At 42.1% G+C, this 18,181-nt stretch overlaps 1 protein-coding gene across 1 annotated transcript; it reads left to right on the top strand.

Moving 5' to 3' along the window:
• On the top strand, window positions 1-18,088 carry pcca (propionyl-CoA carboxylase subunit alpha). The gene is made up of 23 exons (XM_069174664.1): window positions 1-85; window positions 3,003-3,077; window positions 3,247-3,294; window positions 4,581-4,649; window positions 5,071-5,184; window positions 5,406-5,459; window positions 6,132-6,263; window positions 6,494-6,530; window positions 6,828-6,906; window positions 8,095-8,197; window positions 8,335-8,429; window positions 9,198-9,348; window positions 9,707-9,850; window positions 9,982-10,056; window positions 10,270-10,338; window positions 10,465-10,540; window positions 10,629-10,842; window positions 11,475-11,577; window positions 16,090-16,188; window positions 16,440-16,493; window positions 17,125-17,265; window positions 17,381-17,458; window positions 17,642-18,088. Exons 1-23 carry the CDS (start codon window positions 32-34, stop codon window positions 17,708-17,710), a joined length of 2,133 nt encoding a protein of 710 aa, XP_069030765.1. The 5' UTR covers window positions 1-31; the 3' UTR covers window positions 17,711-18,088.
• Window positions 18,089-18,181: the final 93 nt, after the last annotated feature.

Raw genomic sequence — 18,181 nt, 5'->3', positions numbered from 1 at the left:
ACGGTGGACGTCCGTCACAGAGTTAGGCAACATGGCGGCGCACGGTGTCTGTCCATCAGCGAGCAGGCTGCGGCTGGCTGTCAAGGTGAGCACACCGGGTGACGGTAGAGCGCGAGACCTCGACCAAACTACACCTGCTCGTTCATGAGCAGGGCACGCGACAGCCGCGAGCACTGTGTTATTAGGTGAGGAGGGCAGGACTGTCCCGAAGGGCTTTGAAAGGAACAAACACGGTGACGCGCCTGGACGGTCATGACGTGTGAAAACGTCTCAACTTTAAATTGTGACTAAACACGGGAAAGGTGTGACGTCAGAAACTAATGACGGTGTCCTGTCGGATGAACCAACCCAAGGTGTGACTGGAGTCTCAGACAGGCTGTCCTCCAGACGGGTCGGAACAAAAAGTTCGGTTCCGTCTTCACTTCTCCACCGAAGAACTTCAGCCTGTTTGTCCTCCTCTCCACCTCCTCTCCACCTCCTCTCCACCTCTCCTCCACCTCTCCACCTCCTCTCCACCTCTCCTCCTCCTCTCCACCTCCTCTCCACCTCTCCACCTCCTCTCCTCCTCTCCTCCTCCTCTCCACCTCCTCTCCACCTCTCCACCTCCTCTCCTCCTCCTCTCCACCTCTCCTCCTCTCCTCCTCCCCACCTCCTCACCTCCTCTCCACCTCCCCACCTCCTCTCCACCTCCCCACCTCCTCTCCTCCTCTCCACCTCTCCTCCTCTCCACCTCCCCACCTCCTCTCCACCTCTCCTCCTCCCCACCTCCTCTCCTCCTCTCCTCCTCCCCACCTCCTCTCCACCTCCCCACCTTTCCTTCGTCTTCGTATAGAGCTCCATAACATAATACCAGAGGTGGTTTTATCTGAGTACATTTACTCAAGTACTGTATTAAAGTACAAATGTGAGATATTTGAACTTTTCTAGAGTATCTCCGACTGAATACTTCCACTTTTTACTTCACTACGTCTGTCTGACAGCTTTTAGTTACTTTTAACATTACAGTTTTTTTCATACCTTTTCTGTCCATTTATTTATCTCCAAATCTGGTGACTTTGAGTTTTAATTATTTTCCAGATAAACTGAATAATTAAATGTTCCTTTACAGGCTGAGAAAATGATCCCACTTTTTTTTTTAATACTAAATAAACTATTTAAAACACATCTTTTTGGAGATACGAGGTTCTTACAGAAGAACAGAAACGATACAAACCTATGATAATCTCATACATTATGATAGATTATAGCGTTTTACCGGAGACTAACCAACAGTAGAAACTCAACCTGAGAGGAGTGAGGTTTTAGTACTTTTTCAACACCCTTTTGGCTCCTGTAATAATTCAAGTTATTATATTCCCTGTATGTAGTTTTAGGAGCACTTCTATACTCGAGCCTGTCTCTGTGTCTGGATTGTTTTTATAAGTATTTAATGAAGTTATTGCCTCGTGTGTTCATCTCTCTCTGATATGAATCCTGCTGCAGGTGTTTCATAAACTGAGAGAAAGACTGTGTTTTTATGGAAATTTCAGTATGTAATACATTTTAAATTGGAGAGTAAAATGTAAAGTAAAATGAGGTAAACTAACAAACATGAAGGAGTTTGTGTGTGTGTGTGTGTGTGTGTGTGTGTGTGTGTGTGTGTGTGTGTGTTACTTCAGGACTGATAACTGGGTTTTTGTTTGTGAAGCAGCTTTGGTGCAGAAATGTAAGAAAAGTCTGATGTTCAGACTTTGTTCTGTATGCAGAAAAAACAAACATAAATAACAGTTTGTTTTCCTAAGAGGGGCTTTGAGTCTTTGAGACTTTGAGGCTTTGAGTCTTTGAGGCTTTGAGTCTTTGAGGCTTTGAAGCTTCCTCATAGTGGGACAGGTTAGTTTGGACCGTGTGACTGACAGCCTGGATGATGGATGAGGTGGAGAAATGTGCCGAGCGTCTGCAGGTGATGGTTTTCAGTCGCAGCTCTTCACACAGGATTTTAAACTGAAGCATGTTGGTAAAAACATTTGAGTCACCTGATGAGTCACATGACGCCCTCCGGCGCTGTGACACCGAGCCGTTCTCAGCATGATTTTTTTCAACCAATCACACTGCAGCCCCTTTATATGAAACCCAGTTCACATGTTGCTCAACTCCATTTGAATATCAGCAATACAAACTGTGGGACCAGCTAGACCTGCAACCAGTGGGGCTCGTTACAAACCCTTAAAACCAGAGGTACATCTGGGACCTACTATTTCTGTCTGGTGCCGGTTCCACACCTTCTGACCTGCTGCGGCTGACTGTCCCCGACCTCAGGCGGGCGGGGACATGTGGGAACACCTGGACATACTGGGTTGATGCTGAGTGACCTCCACGAGGTGACATCACTCCCAGTCAGAGCTGCAGTTCAGAGCCTGCAGAGCTTCATCCTTGTTTGGGTGAAGTTTGATTTGCTGGAGGTTCCTCCTCCTGTGTCCAGGTACACGCTGAAGTTTTGGGGACTCTTCCTGAAACTGGAGGCGAGTCTTCATAGTGTGATATTTTAAATGCCGTCATGTCGAGATCCTGAACCCTTTTTTTTTTTTTCCCTCTGAGTGGAGTCGGTCAGTCCTTATGAACACATCTGGAGTGTGTAGCTGTCTGACGTTCCTCCTGAGGATGCTGTTTCCTCCAAAAACAACATGGTCTCAGGAGAGAGGTCCGAACCGTCTGCTAGAACTTTGGATAAACACAACTTCAACTCATTTTAATAACTGTCAGATTGAGATTTGAAATATCTCTTTCCTGTTGGTTTGTGCTGTCAGACAGTTCAAGCAGCACACCCAGTGGTGGTGGACGGTGATTAAAAGTGTCCCAGCACAGAAGGAATCAAACCGTGATCATCAAATCTGTATTACAGCCTGACGCAGACCATTTACAGCAACTCTAATTAAATATAATAAGGAATGAAACTGTATATTAACATGTATAATGTATTATAACATCATATTATAATGATTATGTTATCTGTCTGTACTTTGCAGTATGCCTCCCTCCAGTCCAGATGTGCGGTTCACACCAAGGCTCATTATTCCACAGTTTACAATCCCAGTGAAAAGGTGACGCACAGCTCCGCGCTGCTTCTTCCTGTTTCCCTGTGACCATCGATGTGTTCATGTTTTCATCGTGTTGATAAGAGGAGCTCTCTCAGGAGCTTCGTGGTGCAGGCTGTGTTTGTGTCCGTGATACACAGATTAATTCTAATCTGTCTGTGTTTCCCTTCAACAGACCTTTGATAAAGTCCTCATCGCCAACAGAGGAGAGATCGCCTGCAGGGTGAGAACACACAAATATCAACTGTAAATGAAACCCGGGTAAAACTGTTGCTGGACACAAACGCCGACCGGAGCCAGAAGTCACTGAGGTATTAAAAAGCGACGGGCCTGGTTGTTCCTAGAGGCCGTCGGCACACCGGACGATACGTTTAACGGCGGTGCAGATTAAAGGTGCAGCGATCATGTCGCAGCAGCTTGTGGGATAAAACCCCACACATGATGATTTAGTCTGATGATCAGGAACAAATCAGAGAGAGACAGACAGGAGTGTAAACTGTTCCTGAGGTTTCACACCGCTGATCCGGCAGTTTACATACAATAGTCACACATGTACATTTCCATCACTTTAATAAAGTCAACAATATGATGTGCTGTTTTCAATATTCTGTCCTCAACTACAGTCCCCAACAGTTTCCTGCTCTTTCACAATAAAAGTCTTGTGAATAAATGGTTTACTGAAACACTCGAAGGCCTTTGATTTAAAACAGAAACAGGAACACTGGATCTTTAAGCATTTGCTAACAATTTATTTCCTGCTTCCTTCTGTCAGCAGGCGACCATTCAGTTCTCCGAGTGTGTGTGTGTGTGTGTGTGTGTGTGTGTGTGTGTGTGTGTGTGTGTGTGTCTGTCTGTCTGTGTGTGTCTGAGCATGCTGGAGTCTTTTAAAATAATTTCCGGAGCTATGACATCTTTGTGACGGGACACCACAGGTCTTTTTAAGGTTATCACCATGGCAACAACCTTTGCTGCGATGACAGAAAGTTGAAATGATTGGCTTTAAAATCGGTGACATTGAGAGCGTAAAAAAGATGAAGTAAAAATCTGAGGATTGACATTGAAAAACACGTCCTAATGCAAAAAAACATCCAAATTAAATAAGACCGTGAGGTGGTAAGATTATAATTTTTAATGAGTTAAATTTTTCAGGGAAAGTTTTTTTCTTTCATGTCTAATACAACTTTTCCCAATGCGAGTGTTTAAAAGCCAATGAATCAGGTTGTGTTTTTCAGTGTCACACTGTGACATCACAGAGTTGATGCTGCTGAACGCCGTCCGCTGTCCGTCGCCTTCCAGCCTTTAAGAAAAATCCACGGTCGCCGAAAAACATGAACGTTTAGTTTGTCCTCTCTGGGTTGCTGTAGAAAGAAAGTGGTGAAGGGCTCCTTCTCAGTTTAAGGTGTTTAACACAACTGAACCTTTTTCTGCCATCAGATCGCTCTAAACTGGACTCTGAACACTGAACACCGGACATCGAACATCAGTATTAACTGTGTTGTTTTCCATCAGGTGATGAAGACGTGTAAGAAGATGGGAATCCAGACTGTAGCTGTTCACAGTGACGTCGACTCCAGTGCTGTAAGTGCTCACCTGTCCTCATCCTGGGAATGAAGAGAACGAAGGACTCTTCTCCTGTTCTCCTGTTATTTCTCCTCATCAGATAAACCTTTATAATTTACAACCCCGTTTCCCAAAAAGTTGGGACGCTGTGTAAAGTGTAAATAAAAACAAAAAGCAATGATTTGCAAATCTGTAAATGATCAAAGAGAGATTTGATTGTTTTATGTAAAATATATGCTCATTTTCAATTTGATGGCAGCAACACGTCTCAACTTATTCAGAAGCCAGGAATCACCTGCAGGAGTACTGAACTTCATTTAAAATTATTTGAATATATTGTTATTAAATTCCTTGAACTGGTGTTTCCAGGACTCAGACAGTCGGCACTAACAGTGGTGTGAGTCTGTGATGATGTTCCTGTGTACATGCGTGTGTCCAGGTTCATGTAAAGATGGCGGATGAAGCCATCTGTGTTGGCCCCGCCCCCACCAGTAAGAGCTACCTGAACATGGACGCCATCATGGAAGCCATCAGAGTGACTGGAGCACAAGCTGTAAGAGTTTCTAGATTATTATATCATGTGACTTACATGTCAGTCTGTATCTTATGGAGACATTTGATCACTGAGTCGGGAGGAATCTGAACCTCTTATGTGTCTGCAGTGTCATTAGTTCATCTGAGGAGATGTAATATATTTGTATATGTTTTATCAAATCTCATAACGACACCTTTGTGTTTGACATAAATGAAAGTTTGGTGTTTTTTTCTCTGAAGGTTCATCCTGGTTACGGGTTTCTCTCTGAAAATAAAGAGTTTGCTCGGCGACTGGTGAGTAAAACACACAGTAAGTTACACAAACGTTCTGCTACACACTCAGCGTTACGCACTGACCGTTACGCACTGACCGTTACGAACTGACCGTTACGAACTGACCGTTACGAACTAACCGTTACAAACTAACCGTTACGAACTGACCGTTACGCACTGACCGTTACGCACTGACCGTTACGAACTGACCGTTACGAACTAACCGTTACAAACTAACCGTTACGAACTGACCGTTACGCACTGACCGTTACGCACTGACCGTTACGAACTGACCGTTACGCACTGACCGTTACGAACTGACCGTTACGAACTAACCGTTACAAACTAACCGTTACGAACTGACCGTTACGCACTGACCGTTACGCACTGACCGTTACGAACTAACCGTTACGCACTGACCGTTACGAACTGACCGTTACGAACTAACCGTTACGAACTAACCGTTACAAACTGACCGTTACAAACTGACCGTTACGCACTGACCGTTACGCACTGACCGTTACGAACTGACCGTCACACGCTCACCGTTACGCAGTTAAAACAGAGTAAACGGACAGATTTGATGTAATGTACCATGTGTTGTGAGGTGGGACTTCTTTATTCTTTCTATAGTATTATTATTATTACTGCTGTGGTGAATCTCAAGCTACTGTGTTATTGTTTGGTTGCTAGGCAGCAGAAGGAGTGGCGTTCATTGGTCCAGATACTCACGCTATTCAAGCCATGGGAGATAAAATAGAGAGCAAGCTGATCGCCAAGGCAGCGAAGGTCAACACCATCCCAGGATTCGATGGAGTCGTCGAGGTATGAACGTCACACAGCAGGACACGTATGTAACACGGTATGAACGTTTCAACCAGAAATAAAACATACACAAAAACAACTGTGCATATTAAATATCTGTGAACGCGCGGCCAGAGGCTTCTTCAGAAACTTTTGTGGTATCGGTACACGCACCTTCACGTGTAGTTTTAAACATGGAGTCGTCAGTAGAGACTCTGGTCCGTGTTCAGTAACCGTGTCTCCTCTCTCAGACTGCAGAGGACGCTGTGAAGATCGCTCAGGACATCGGTGAGTCCTCGTTCCTCGACACACCGACAGTGAACCGTCCTCAGTTCTGGTTCTGCAGAAAGGTTCTCCAATCTAGTCGACCCGATCCCTCCCTCTGTCTCTGACCCGGAGGAGTTCAATTATTATCATAAGGACATATTATTTATTTATTATATCTACATACAGTGGTGACCAAAGGGTTTGACATAGTTTTTGGACTTTTCATCAACTGTTGCTTGAATAATGAAGAGATGAATTCTTAAGCCACAAAAAAAGTTTTTTTGTTGTTTTCTTCACCTGATGTTGTGTTGTTGCTAGGCTACCCAGTAATGATCAAAGCATCCGCAGGAGGAGGCGGGAAAGGAATGAGGATCGCCTGGAACGAAGAGGAGACGAGGTATCGTACTTCTGTGTCCCGTTTTCAGTGTTCAAATCTCGTCATTACTCTTCATCAAGCAGAGACCGGTCTAAATCACCGCACAGACGAAAAGCCCAGGATGTATTCTGCTTCTATTACTGCACGGTGACTTACAGCTGTGGATGAACAGCTCACTGAACAGATGACAAGTTATGAAATTAACTTTGGTCTGTTAAGATTAATTATTGTTTCTTCCACAAAGATTATTACAAAACAGCCGCCGCAGATTTGTCGGGACCTCCAGAAAACAACTGGGTTCTAGTGATGTTTCAAACTGTTTTCTTTCCTGTAATCAGTCATTGAACCTGTTTGGTATCATTGTGGTCACCTCACCGAACACGGAGCAGAGAGAAGATGATAGAGCAGCATGTTAAAGGCTGTCAGAGCTTCATGTTCCTGTGACTACAGCTGCAGATATGAGGAACTGGTTGGTCCGTGTGGCTGTAGTGAAACTGGCTGGAAGCAGCCGCAGGAGGAACATGGAGCCCAGACTGAACAGAAGGAGGGTGCTGACGGTCCACAAAAGAACCAAGGAGAACTTCAGTGGAGATACCAGCTGACCTCCAAGGTGTCAGCACATCGGAGTCTGACTGCAGCGGGCTCTGATGATGCCCAGAAGGACTCCACTGCAAGAAAAACTAAAACACATATTGACGAGCTACAATGGTTCTGAGACCAAACTGGATCTTTCCCGTCAGCTCGGTGTTCTTAGAGGAAAAGATGAAGTTCTCCCAAAACAGAGCATCATACCTGCCGTGGACCAGGGAGGAGGTTCGGTTCTGTTTCAGGCTGCTGTGCTGCATCTGACAGGGAGGCTGGAGTCTTATTGTACTGAACGTTCAGCTCGGGGAGACGTTCAGTCGACCGTCAACATCTGGGACATCGTGTTGTTGTTTTATTTTGAGGGATGGTTCACATCTGCAGTGGCTCCTTATGAAGAATGTATTTTATAAGTGGTGACAGCAGCTCTAACCGACCCTCCAGTAAGTGATCAGGTTTCTTCTCTTTGAGGTTCACATGCTTCTTTGTTGTGGACAAAAACGAGGGATTATTGTGTCGTTAATCAAAACAGTTATTGGATGGACATCTGAATATATTTAAAAATTAAATGTGTGTGTGTGTGTGTGTGTGTGTGTGTGTGTGTGTGTGTGTGTGTGTTTTTTCCAGGGAAGGTTTCCGGTTCTCGTCTCAGGAGGCCGCATCGAGCTTCGGAGACGACCGTCTGCTCATTGAGAAGTACATCGACAACCCGAGACACATCGAGATCCAGGTGAGGCGCACGTCACACGTCGTGTGATATTAATAATGTTTATGGAGGAGATGCTGATCTGATCTGTAAAGTTTCTCCATTAAAAACAAGCAGACAAAGTGCAGCTGAAAGACATGATGTGTGTGTGACGTGTGCAGGTGTTGGCTGATAAACACGGGAACGCTCTGTGGCTGAATGAGCGGGAGTGCTCCATCCAGAGGAGGAACCAGAAGGTGGTGGAGGAGGCTCCCAGGTCAGACACACACTGCACACACTGTGTTGAATGAACGCCAAGTGAAACCAACTTTGTTTTATCCACAAAGAGGTCTGAAGTTAGTTTTAAAACAACGATATAAATAAAGGGGTCAAAGCTGAAGCAGGACGTCTCGAGTTATTATTGTGTCTCTGAGGTTTGGGTTAGTCTGTCCACCAGCCTGTGTTTGGGTCACAGGACCAAAACAACCAGCTGCTGAAAGCTGCTTAAAGGGGCACCGTGCCACACATGGTGTGGAACATTTTGATGAATCTGACTCATGAGGAATCAGAGAGATGGATTTGTATTGTTTCACTCTGTTTACTGGTTTACGTGTCAGTATTTAAAAGTGATGTCTCGTCATGCGTGTTGCAGGTTTTTCACGTCTGATTGGAGGATTTCTGTGTTTCATACTTTATATGTGTGTAGTGTGTATAATGCAGATTATAGGAAACGCAACACAACAAGTGTTTTAATAATAGTTTTGTGGATGATGTGCTGAAACTGGATTAAAATGTGAACTTTTGTTATGTAAGAGTGAGATGATGCTGTGAACAGTGTTGCCTCATTTTGTAAAGAACATTGAAGCAGCAGAGCGTCACAGCCGTCCGACCTCCAGAACAATAATCTGCACTGAAGTCCCTCAAGTCTGACGTGTGAATTTTAGTACGAATTTATAATGGACAGAAGGATTTGTTGTTATTTAAATCTGCAGCTGTGGACTTTGTTTCCACCTTTGAGTTGTTGTGTTGATGTCGTCCTCTGCAGCACTTTCCTGGACTCCGTCACGCGGCGCTCGATGGGTGAGCAGGCGGTGCAGCTGGCCCAAGCGGTCCAGTACTCGTCTGCTGGTACCGTGGAGTTCCTGGTGGACTCTCAGAAGAACTTCTACTTCTTAGAGATGAACACACGACTACAGGTGTGTGTGTGGGTCTCTGTATGTTTGTGAGGACCTGCTTAAAACTTGACTAGAGTCTTAAAGGTGGAACAGAAGAAATCCAGAAAGACAGAAAAAGGTCTAGACTTCCTGATCTATCTAGAAGAGTGATGCTCTCTGCCTGTGTGGAGGTCCAGCTCAGTGGCAACTCAAACATTATAAATCCATCTGGTGATGGTCCAGCTGTCTGCCACTAAACTTAAAAAAAATGAATCATCTGTTCTATGATGGTTCACCGTCTGTAGAACAGATATTAATTTGTCTTTCCAGTATTTTTACCAGTTTTACCATCATGAAGATGAGATGGAAAACAACTTTTTGTTTTAACCTTTGACCCCAGGTGGAGCATCCAATCACAGAGTGCATTACGGGCCTGGACCTGGTGGAGCAGATGATCCGGGTCGCCAAGGGTTACCAACTGCAGCACAAACAGGAAGACATCCCGATAAACGGCTGGGCCATCGAGAGTCGAGTCTATGCTGAGGTGGGTGTGTGTTGGTTTGTTTATTTAATATAAAGTTAGTTTAGTTTGATATAAAGTTTGTTTTGTGTAATATAACATTGTGTTTACTGTTGAAGGTTCACAGTTTTTCATTCGTCCATCTGTTGTTTTAGGATCCGTACAAGTCTTTTGGTCTTCCCTCCATCGGACGACTGTCTCAATACCAAGAACCACTCAATCTCAGCAATGTAAGTGTGCGTGTGTGCGTGCGTGTGTGTGTGTGTGTGTGTGTGTGTGTGCGTGTGTGCGTGCATGTGTGCGAGTGTGTGTATGTGTGTGTGTGCGTGTGTGTGTGTGAGAGATGTAGTTTCACTGGTTTTATTTCTGAATATATTCTCTTCCTGAATTGTCGGACTGACAGTGTTCTTAATAATTTGACCCTCTTCTCTTCTGTCTGTCAGGTCCGAGTGGACAGTGGTATCCAGGAGGGAAGTGACATCAGCATCTACTATGATCCCATGATCTCAAAGGTCAGAGTTTAAATATCGAATGTGTTTTATATTCTATTATGGCAACAATAATAAAGGAGATGACTAAATGCCACCAGTCCTCTGGGTTTGGTGGTTTCAGTGATTTCCTCTGGCGTCTGTTCACAGCTGGTCACCTACGGAGCTACACGAGCTGAAGCTCTGTCCCGGATGGAGGAGGCTCTGGATAACTACGTGATCCGAGGTGCAGCAGCAGCTTCTCTCTGTGACCTCCGGCTACAGTCATTCAGGTTGTTCTGTTCGTAAAGAAGTTCTTCTTCATCTCCTTCCAGGCGTGACTCACAACATCCCCCTCCTGCGGGAGATCATCACCCATCCTCGCTTCATCTCCGGCGACATCAGCACCAACTTCCTGCCGGAGGTCTACCCCGATGGGTTCAAAGGTCACCAGCTGGAGGCAGATAGACGCAGGGAGCTGTTGGCCTCGGCGGCGGCCCTTCACATCACTGCCCAGCTCCGCTCTCAGAAGGTCCTGGGACCCCTGAGGTGAACACACCTGAACATGCTCGGTGCTGCAGGGTTAAAGTTTGCTTCACTTCCTGCTGTCGTCAGGACATTTTCTGAAAAGTGCTGACTGTTCGCAAAACCTAATCACTGACAGCAACACTATTTATTCTCTTAATTCTCTAATTCTCCAAACAGAAATGTGGCTATTGACAGCTGTTGAGAAATTACAATAACATAATGCACACACTGCACAAGTGTGGGAGTACACTTATGAAACATGACTAAAAAAATGTCAAAATAAATGATCCTCCTGGAGCCCAACAAAGGACCGGACGCATTAATGATCTCTTTTCAAATGACGTCAAGGCTGCTCATTCTTCTGGGACATTAATTTTTATCCTAAATACAGTTTCACTTTAAATCCTGTCAATCCCAAAGTCATGGCAGGACACCTAACACAGCGTTGGTCGTAGAACAGAGCCATTGAGTATTATAGAGAAACCCAACAATAAAACTGGTCCCACGTCATCAACAGCTGGAAGGAAAAGTACCTTTTAACAGGAGGAAACCTCCAACAGAAGCAGACTGAGAGGTGGAGAACAGTGAGGGGAGAGCACAGAGAGAAAAGAACAGCATGGAGAGACAACAACTGAGCCATCTCTGTGTTGCAGGTTGTCCTCAGCTCCTGTGGAGGATAGCTGCTGGCAGCTGTGTGCTGAGCTGGGAGAGGAGCGCCACCCCATGGAGGTCACCAAGTCAGGAGACGTTTATACTGTTAGTATATACCACCATCAATATTATACTGTTAGTATATACCACCATCAACATTATACTGTTATTATATATCACCATCAATATTATACTGTTAGTATATACCACCATCAATATTATACTGTTAGTATATATCACCATCAACATTATACTGTTAGTATATACCACCATCAATATTATACTGTTAGTATATACCACCATCAACATAATACTGTTAGTATATACCACCATCAACATAATACTGTTATTATATACCACCATCAATATTATACTGTTAGTATATACCACCATCAATATGATACTGTTAGTATATACCACCATCAACATTATACTGTTAGTATATACCACCATCAACATAATACTGTTATTATATACCACCATCAATATTATACTGTTAGTATATACCACCATCAATATTATACTGTTAGTATATATCACCATCAACATTATACTGTTAGTATATACCACCATCAATATTATACTGTTAGTATATACCACCATCAACATAATACTGTTAGTATATACCACCATCAACATAATACTGTTAGTATATACCACCATCAATATTATACTGTTAGTATATACCACCATCAACATAATACTGTTATTATATACCACCATCAATATTATACTGTTAGTATATACCACCATCAATATTATACTGTTAGTATATATCACCATCAACATTATACTGTTAGTATATACCACCATCAATATTATACTGTTAGTATATACCACCATCAACATAATACTGTTAGTATATACCACCATCAACATAATACTGTTATTATATACCACCATCAATATTATACTGTTAGTATATACCACCATCAATATGATACTGTTAGTATATACCACCATCAACATTATACTGTTAGTATATACCACCATCAACATAATACTGTTATTATATACCACCATCAATATTATACTGTTAGTATATATCACATCAATATTATACTGTTAGTATATACCACCATCAACATAATACTGTTATTATATACCACCATCAATATTATACTGTTAGTATATATCACCATCAATATTATACTGTTAGTATATACCACCATCAACATTATGCTGTTAGTATATACCACCATCAATATTATACTGTTAGTATATACCACCATCAACATAATACTGTTAGTATATACCACCATCAACATTATGCTGTTAGTATATATCACCATCAACATAATACTGTTATTATATACCACCATCAACATTATACTGTTAGTATATATCACATCAATATTATACTGTTAGTATATACCACCATCAACATAATACTGTTATTATATACCACCATCAATATTATGCTGTTAGTATATATCACCATCAACATAATACTATTATATACCACCATCAACATTATACTGTTAGTATATATCACATCAATATTATACTGTTAGTATATACCACCATCAACATAATACTGTTATTATATACCACCATCAATATTATGCTGTTAGTATATATCACCATCAATATTATACTGTTAGTATATACCACCATCAACATTATACTGTTAGTATATACCACCATCAATATTATACTGTTAGTATATACCACCATCAACATTATACTGTTATTATATACCACCATCAACATAATACTGTTATTATATACCACCATCAACATTATACTGTTAGTATATACCACCATCAATATTATACTGTTAGTATATACCACCATCAACATTATACTGTTAGTATATACCACCATCAATATTATACTGTTAGTATATACCACCATCAACATTATACTGTTATTATATACCACCATCAATATTATACTGTTAGTATATACCACCATCAACATTATACTGTTATTATATACCACCATCAATATTATACTGTTAGTATATACCACCATCAACATTATACTGTTAGTATATACCACCATCAATATTATACTGTTAGTATATACCACCATCAACATTATACTGTTATTATATACCACCATCAATATTATACTGTTAGTATATACCACCATCAACATTATACTGTTATTATATACCACCATCAATATTATACTGTTAGTATATATCACCATCAATATTATACTGTTAGTATATACCACCATCAACATTATACTGTTAGTATATACCACCATCAATATTATACTGTTAGTATATACCACCATCAACATTATACTGTTATTATATACCATCATCAACATTATACTGTTAGTATATATCACCATCAATATTATACTGTTAGTATATACCACCATCAACATAATACTGTTATTATATACCACCATCAATATTATACTGTTAGTATATATCACCATCAATATTATACTGTTAGTATATACCACCATCAATGTTATACTGTTAGTATATACCACCATCAACATAATACTGTTAGTATATACCACCATCAATATTATACTGTTAGTATATACCACCATCAACATAATACTGTTAGTATATACCACCATCAATATTATACTGTTAGTATATACCACCATCAACATAATACTGTTATTATATACCACCATCAATATTATACTGTTAGTATATACCACCATCAATATTATACTGTTAGTATATACCACCATCAATGTTATACTGTTAGTATATACCACCATCAACATAATACTGTTAGTATATACCACCATCAATATTATACTGTTAGTATATACCACCATCAACATAATACTGTTAGTATATACCACCATCAATATTATACTGTTAGTATATACCACCATCAACATTGTACTGTTAGTATATACAGTGGGGCAAAAAAGTATTTAGTCAGCCACCAATTGTGCAAGTTCTCCCACTTAAAAAGATGAGAGACGCCTGTAATTTTCATCATAGGTACACTTCAACTATGAGAGACAAAATGAGAAAAAAAATTCCTGAAAATCACATTGTCTGATTTTTAAAGAATATATTTGCAAATTATGGTGGACAATAAGTATTTGGTCAATAACAAAAGTTCATCTCAATACTTTGTTATATACCCTTTGTTGGCAATGACAGAGGTCAAACGTTTTCTGTAAGTCTTCACAAGCTTTTCACACACTGTTGCTGGTATTTTGGCCCATTCCTCCATGCAGATCTCCTCCAGAGCAGTGATGTTTTGGGGCTGTCGCTGGGCAACATGGACTTTGAACTCCCTCCACAGATTTTCTATGGGGTTTAGATCTGGAGACTGGCTAGGCCACTCCAGGACCTTGAAATGCTTCTTACGAAGCCACTCCTTCGTTGCCCGGGCGGTGTGTTTGGGATCATTGTCATGCTGAAAGACCCAGCCACGTTTCATCTTCAATGCCCTTGCTGATGGAAGGAGGTTTTCACTCAAAATCTCACGATACATGGCCCCATTCATTCTTTCCTTTACACGGATCAGTCGTCCTGGTCCCCTTGCAGAAAAACAGCCCCAAAGCATGATGTTTCCACCCCCATGCTTCACAGTAGGTACGGTGTTCTTTGGATGCAACTCGGCATTCTTTCTCCTCCAAACACGACGAGTTGAGTTTTTACCAAAAAGTTCTATTTTGGTTTCATCTGACCATAAGACATTCTCCCAATCCTCTTCTGGATCATCCAAATGCTCTCTAGCAAACTTCAGGCGGGCCTGGACATGTACTGGCTTAAGCAGGGGGACACGTCTGGCACTGCAGGATTTGAGTCCCTGGCGGCGTAGTGTGTTACTGATGGTAGCCTTTGTTACTTTGGTCCCAGCTCTCTGCAGGTCATTCACGAGGTCCCCCCGTGTGGTTCTGGGATTTTTGTTCACCGTTCTTGTGATCATTTTGGCCCCACGGGGTGAGATCTTGCGTGGAGCCCCAGATCGAGGGAGATTATCAGTGGTCTTGTATGTCTTCCATTTTCTAATAATTGCTCCCACAGTTGATTTCTTCACACCAAGCTGCTTACCTATTGCAGATTCAGTCTTCCCAGCCTGGTGCAGGTCTACAATTTTGTTTCTGGTGTCCTTTGACAGCTCTTTGGTCTTGGCCATAGTGGAGTTTGGAGTGTGACTGTTTGAGGTTGTGGACAGGTGTCTTTTATACTGATAACAAGTTCAAACAGGTGCCATTAATACAGGTAACGAGTGGAGGACAGAGGAGCCTCTTAAAGAAGAAGTTACAGGCCTGTGAGAGCCAGAAATCTTGCTTGTTTGTAGGTGACCAAATACTTATTTTACCGAGGAATTTACCAATTAATTCATTAAAAATCCTACAATGTGATTTCCTGGATTCTTTCCCCCCATTCTGTCTCTCATAGTTGAAGTGTACCTATGATGAAAATTACAGGCGTCTCTCATCTTTTTAAGTGGGAGAACTTGCACAATTGGTGGCTGACTAAATACTTTTTTGCCCCACTGTACCACCATCAATATTATACTGTTATTATATACCACCATCAATATTATACTGTTAGTATATACCACCATAAGCTCTGATACTAGTATCATAGTACCATATATAGACTGTCTCTGTGTCCTGATTACGTCCTCCATCTGGACACTGAGGGACAGAATCTGTTTGTCTCTGCAGGTGGAGGTGGATGGAGGACAGGTGGAGGTCAGTGGACAGTGGAACCTGTCCTCTACTCTGCTGCCACTCACCATCAACGGTTCACACAGGATGCTACAGGTAAAACACACACGCACGCATATATACACACATACACATACACATATTTATATACATACACTCACAAACACACATATATATACAGTGTACACACACACTCACACACACATATATTTACACACACACACACACACACACACACACACGTTCAGGATCTTTTACATTGTTCACACAGCAACAGTTGATGAAACCAGCAGTTGAAATGTTCCTCCAACAGTCTGATGATGTTCTGTCCTCTTGTCCTCTTTCAGTGTCTCTCCAGAGACGCCTCCGGACTCATTGTCCTGCAGTATCTTGGCACGCTGGTAAGATTACACGTACAGAAGTATAATTGATACTCCTGTATACATCCTAACACAGGTTATCATCTGCATCCTTCTGCAGAGTGTTTATAATATAATAACATGCAGCTTGTAGAAGACTGAAGGGGATGTAGTGTACGTTACCAACAGATCATCTTGCTGTGGTCACTCTGGCACCTTGTTGTTGTTGATGGTTCTCGTTGACTGAACATATTGTGTAACAACATTGTAATCAGGCATTTCTTCCCCTCCACTGCTTTCATTTTTTTGCTATTGACCTCATAAATTATCTACAATCTAAAATGTGATTTTTGTTTTTCAGCTCACACTATATTTAAAAAATGTCTTTAATCAACACTTTGTTATTCAAAAATATATTTTGCAAATAAATCAAGACTTTACAGGAAATCTTTTAAAAACGAAATTTTCATAATTTTTTTTACTGTTGAAATGGAACAATTCAAGAAGAAGAGCAGAGCTACAAGAAAAATCATAGAGGTTTTTATGCTATTAGGAATTATGTTACAACACCTGACTCTTCTTCACTCTTCATCGCCTGACTGTTGAACACCTGTAAACGGACAGCGCCCCCCTGTGGTCTCCGTGTTCCTCACGCCGTGTGTTTTTTCTCCAGTTTAAGATCCGTGTTCTGTCCAAGTTGGCCTCAGACTTGAACTCCTTCATGCCAGAAAAGGTTCCCGAGGACACCAGCAGCCTCCTGCGTTCACCGATGCCGGGCAGCGTCGTGGCGGTGTCCGTCAAGCCCGGAGACACGGTAAGCCCGACACGTACGGGGGTACAACATGCGTACTACTGTGTGTGAGCATGTTCATGTATGTTTCCCCGTGAACACTCGTGGGTCTGATGCCGTCTGCTCGTTGTGGCTGCAGGTTTCAGAGGGTCAGGAGATCTGCGTGATCGAAGCCATGAAGATGCAGAACAGTTTGACTGCTGCAAAGCAGGCAAAGGTAACAAGATGAAAATATGACTGATGGTAACTGTCATACGTGTTGATGGGAGTGTTTCTACATACAGACAGATGGGATCAGTCTCCTGTCTGCAGAACACTGGCAGCACAGTTATAATCAATCAGATTAGAGACTTTTATAATTGATGTACTGTGTGTGTGTGTGTGTGTGTGCGTCTTCCAGGTGAAGAGTGTCCACTGTAAACCAGGGGAGACAGTCGGAGAAGGAGACCTCCTCGTAGAGCTCGAATAAAACTCAACCTGTGATCTTTGACCTGTGACCCCTGGACGGAGGTGGAGGTGTTCCTGGACATTAATGAATGCTTGATTTATGCTGACACTGGTCATATGTAGAGCGGGCCACCCGATGGTGACTCAGCAGTATCAGACTCCTTCGTGAGTGTCGGACTCCGCCGACTGTCGTCAGACTTCCTGTTTGTGTTTCTCCTCCTGGTCCTTAGTTTTCGTTAAAGGTCAGTTCACCCACAAGAAAATTCCCTTCACCTCCACTGTGTTGAAGTGAAGGCAAAAAAAACCTCGGAGATATTTTAAAAACGTTCATTGAAATCTGGATGAACTGACTTTGAAAGACGCTACAGACAATAATAAAAGTATTCGTTTTCCACTTGAACTCACTTCTGTCTTTCTGCATCACAAAGGAGAGTTACTGATGTAAGCACGGTTCTACCAGTAATAGTGCGCAGTAACACCGACATGGATGGCA

Source organism: Embiotoca jacksoni, unplaced genomic scaffold (genome assembly GCF_022577435.1).
Source record: "Embiotoca jacksoni isolate LCO1_2020_lvr unplaced genomic scaffold, fEmbJac1.0.p SCAF_60, whole genome shotgun sequence".
NCBI classification, from domain to species: Eukaryota; Metazoa; Chordata; class Actinopteri; family Embiotocidae; genus Embiotoca; species Embiotoca jacksoni.
Note: the sequence above shows the minus strand (reverse complement) of the source record. Positions and strands in the feature narration are given on the sequence as shown.

What these genes read in the sequence shown, in the direction of transcription:
- pcca (XM_069174664.1), top strand. Translation starts at nt 32, where the DNA reads ATGGCGGCGCACGGTGTCTGTCCATCAGCGAGCAGGCTGCGGCTGGCT. An exon ending in AACCACTCAATCTCAGCAAT is followed by an intron (nt 10,057 to 10,269) that starts GTAAGTGTGCGT and finishes TCTGTCTGTCAG; the next exon opens with GTCCGAGTGGACAGTGGTAT. An exon ending in CCGTCAAGCCCGGAGACACG is followed by an intron (nt 17,266 to 17,380) that starts GTAAGCCCGACA and finishes TTGTGGCTGCAG; the next exon opens with GTTTCAGAGGGTCAGGAGAT.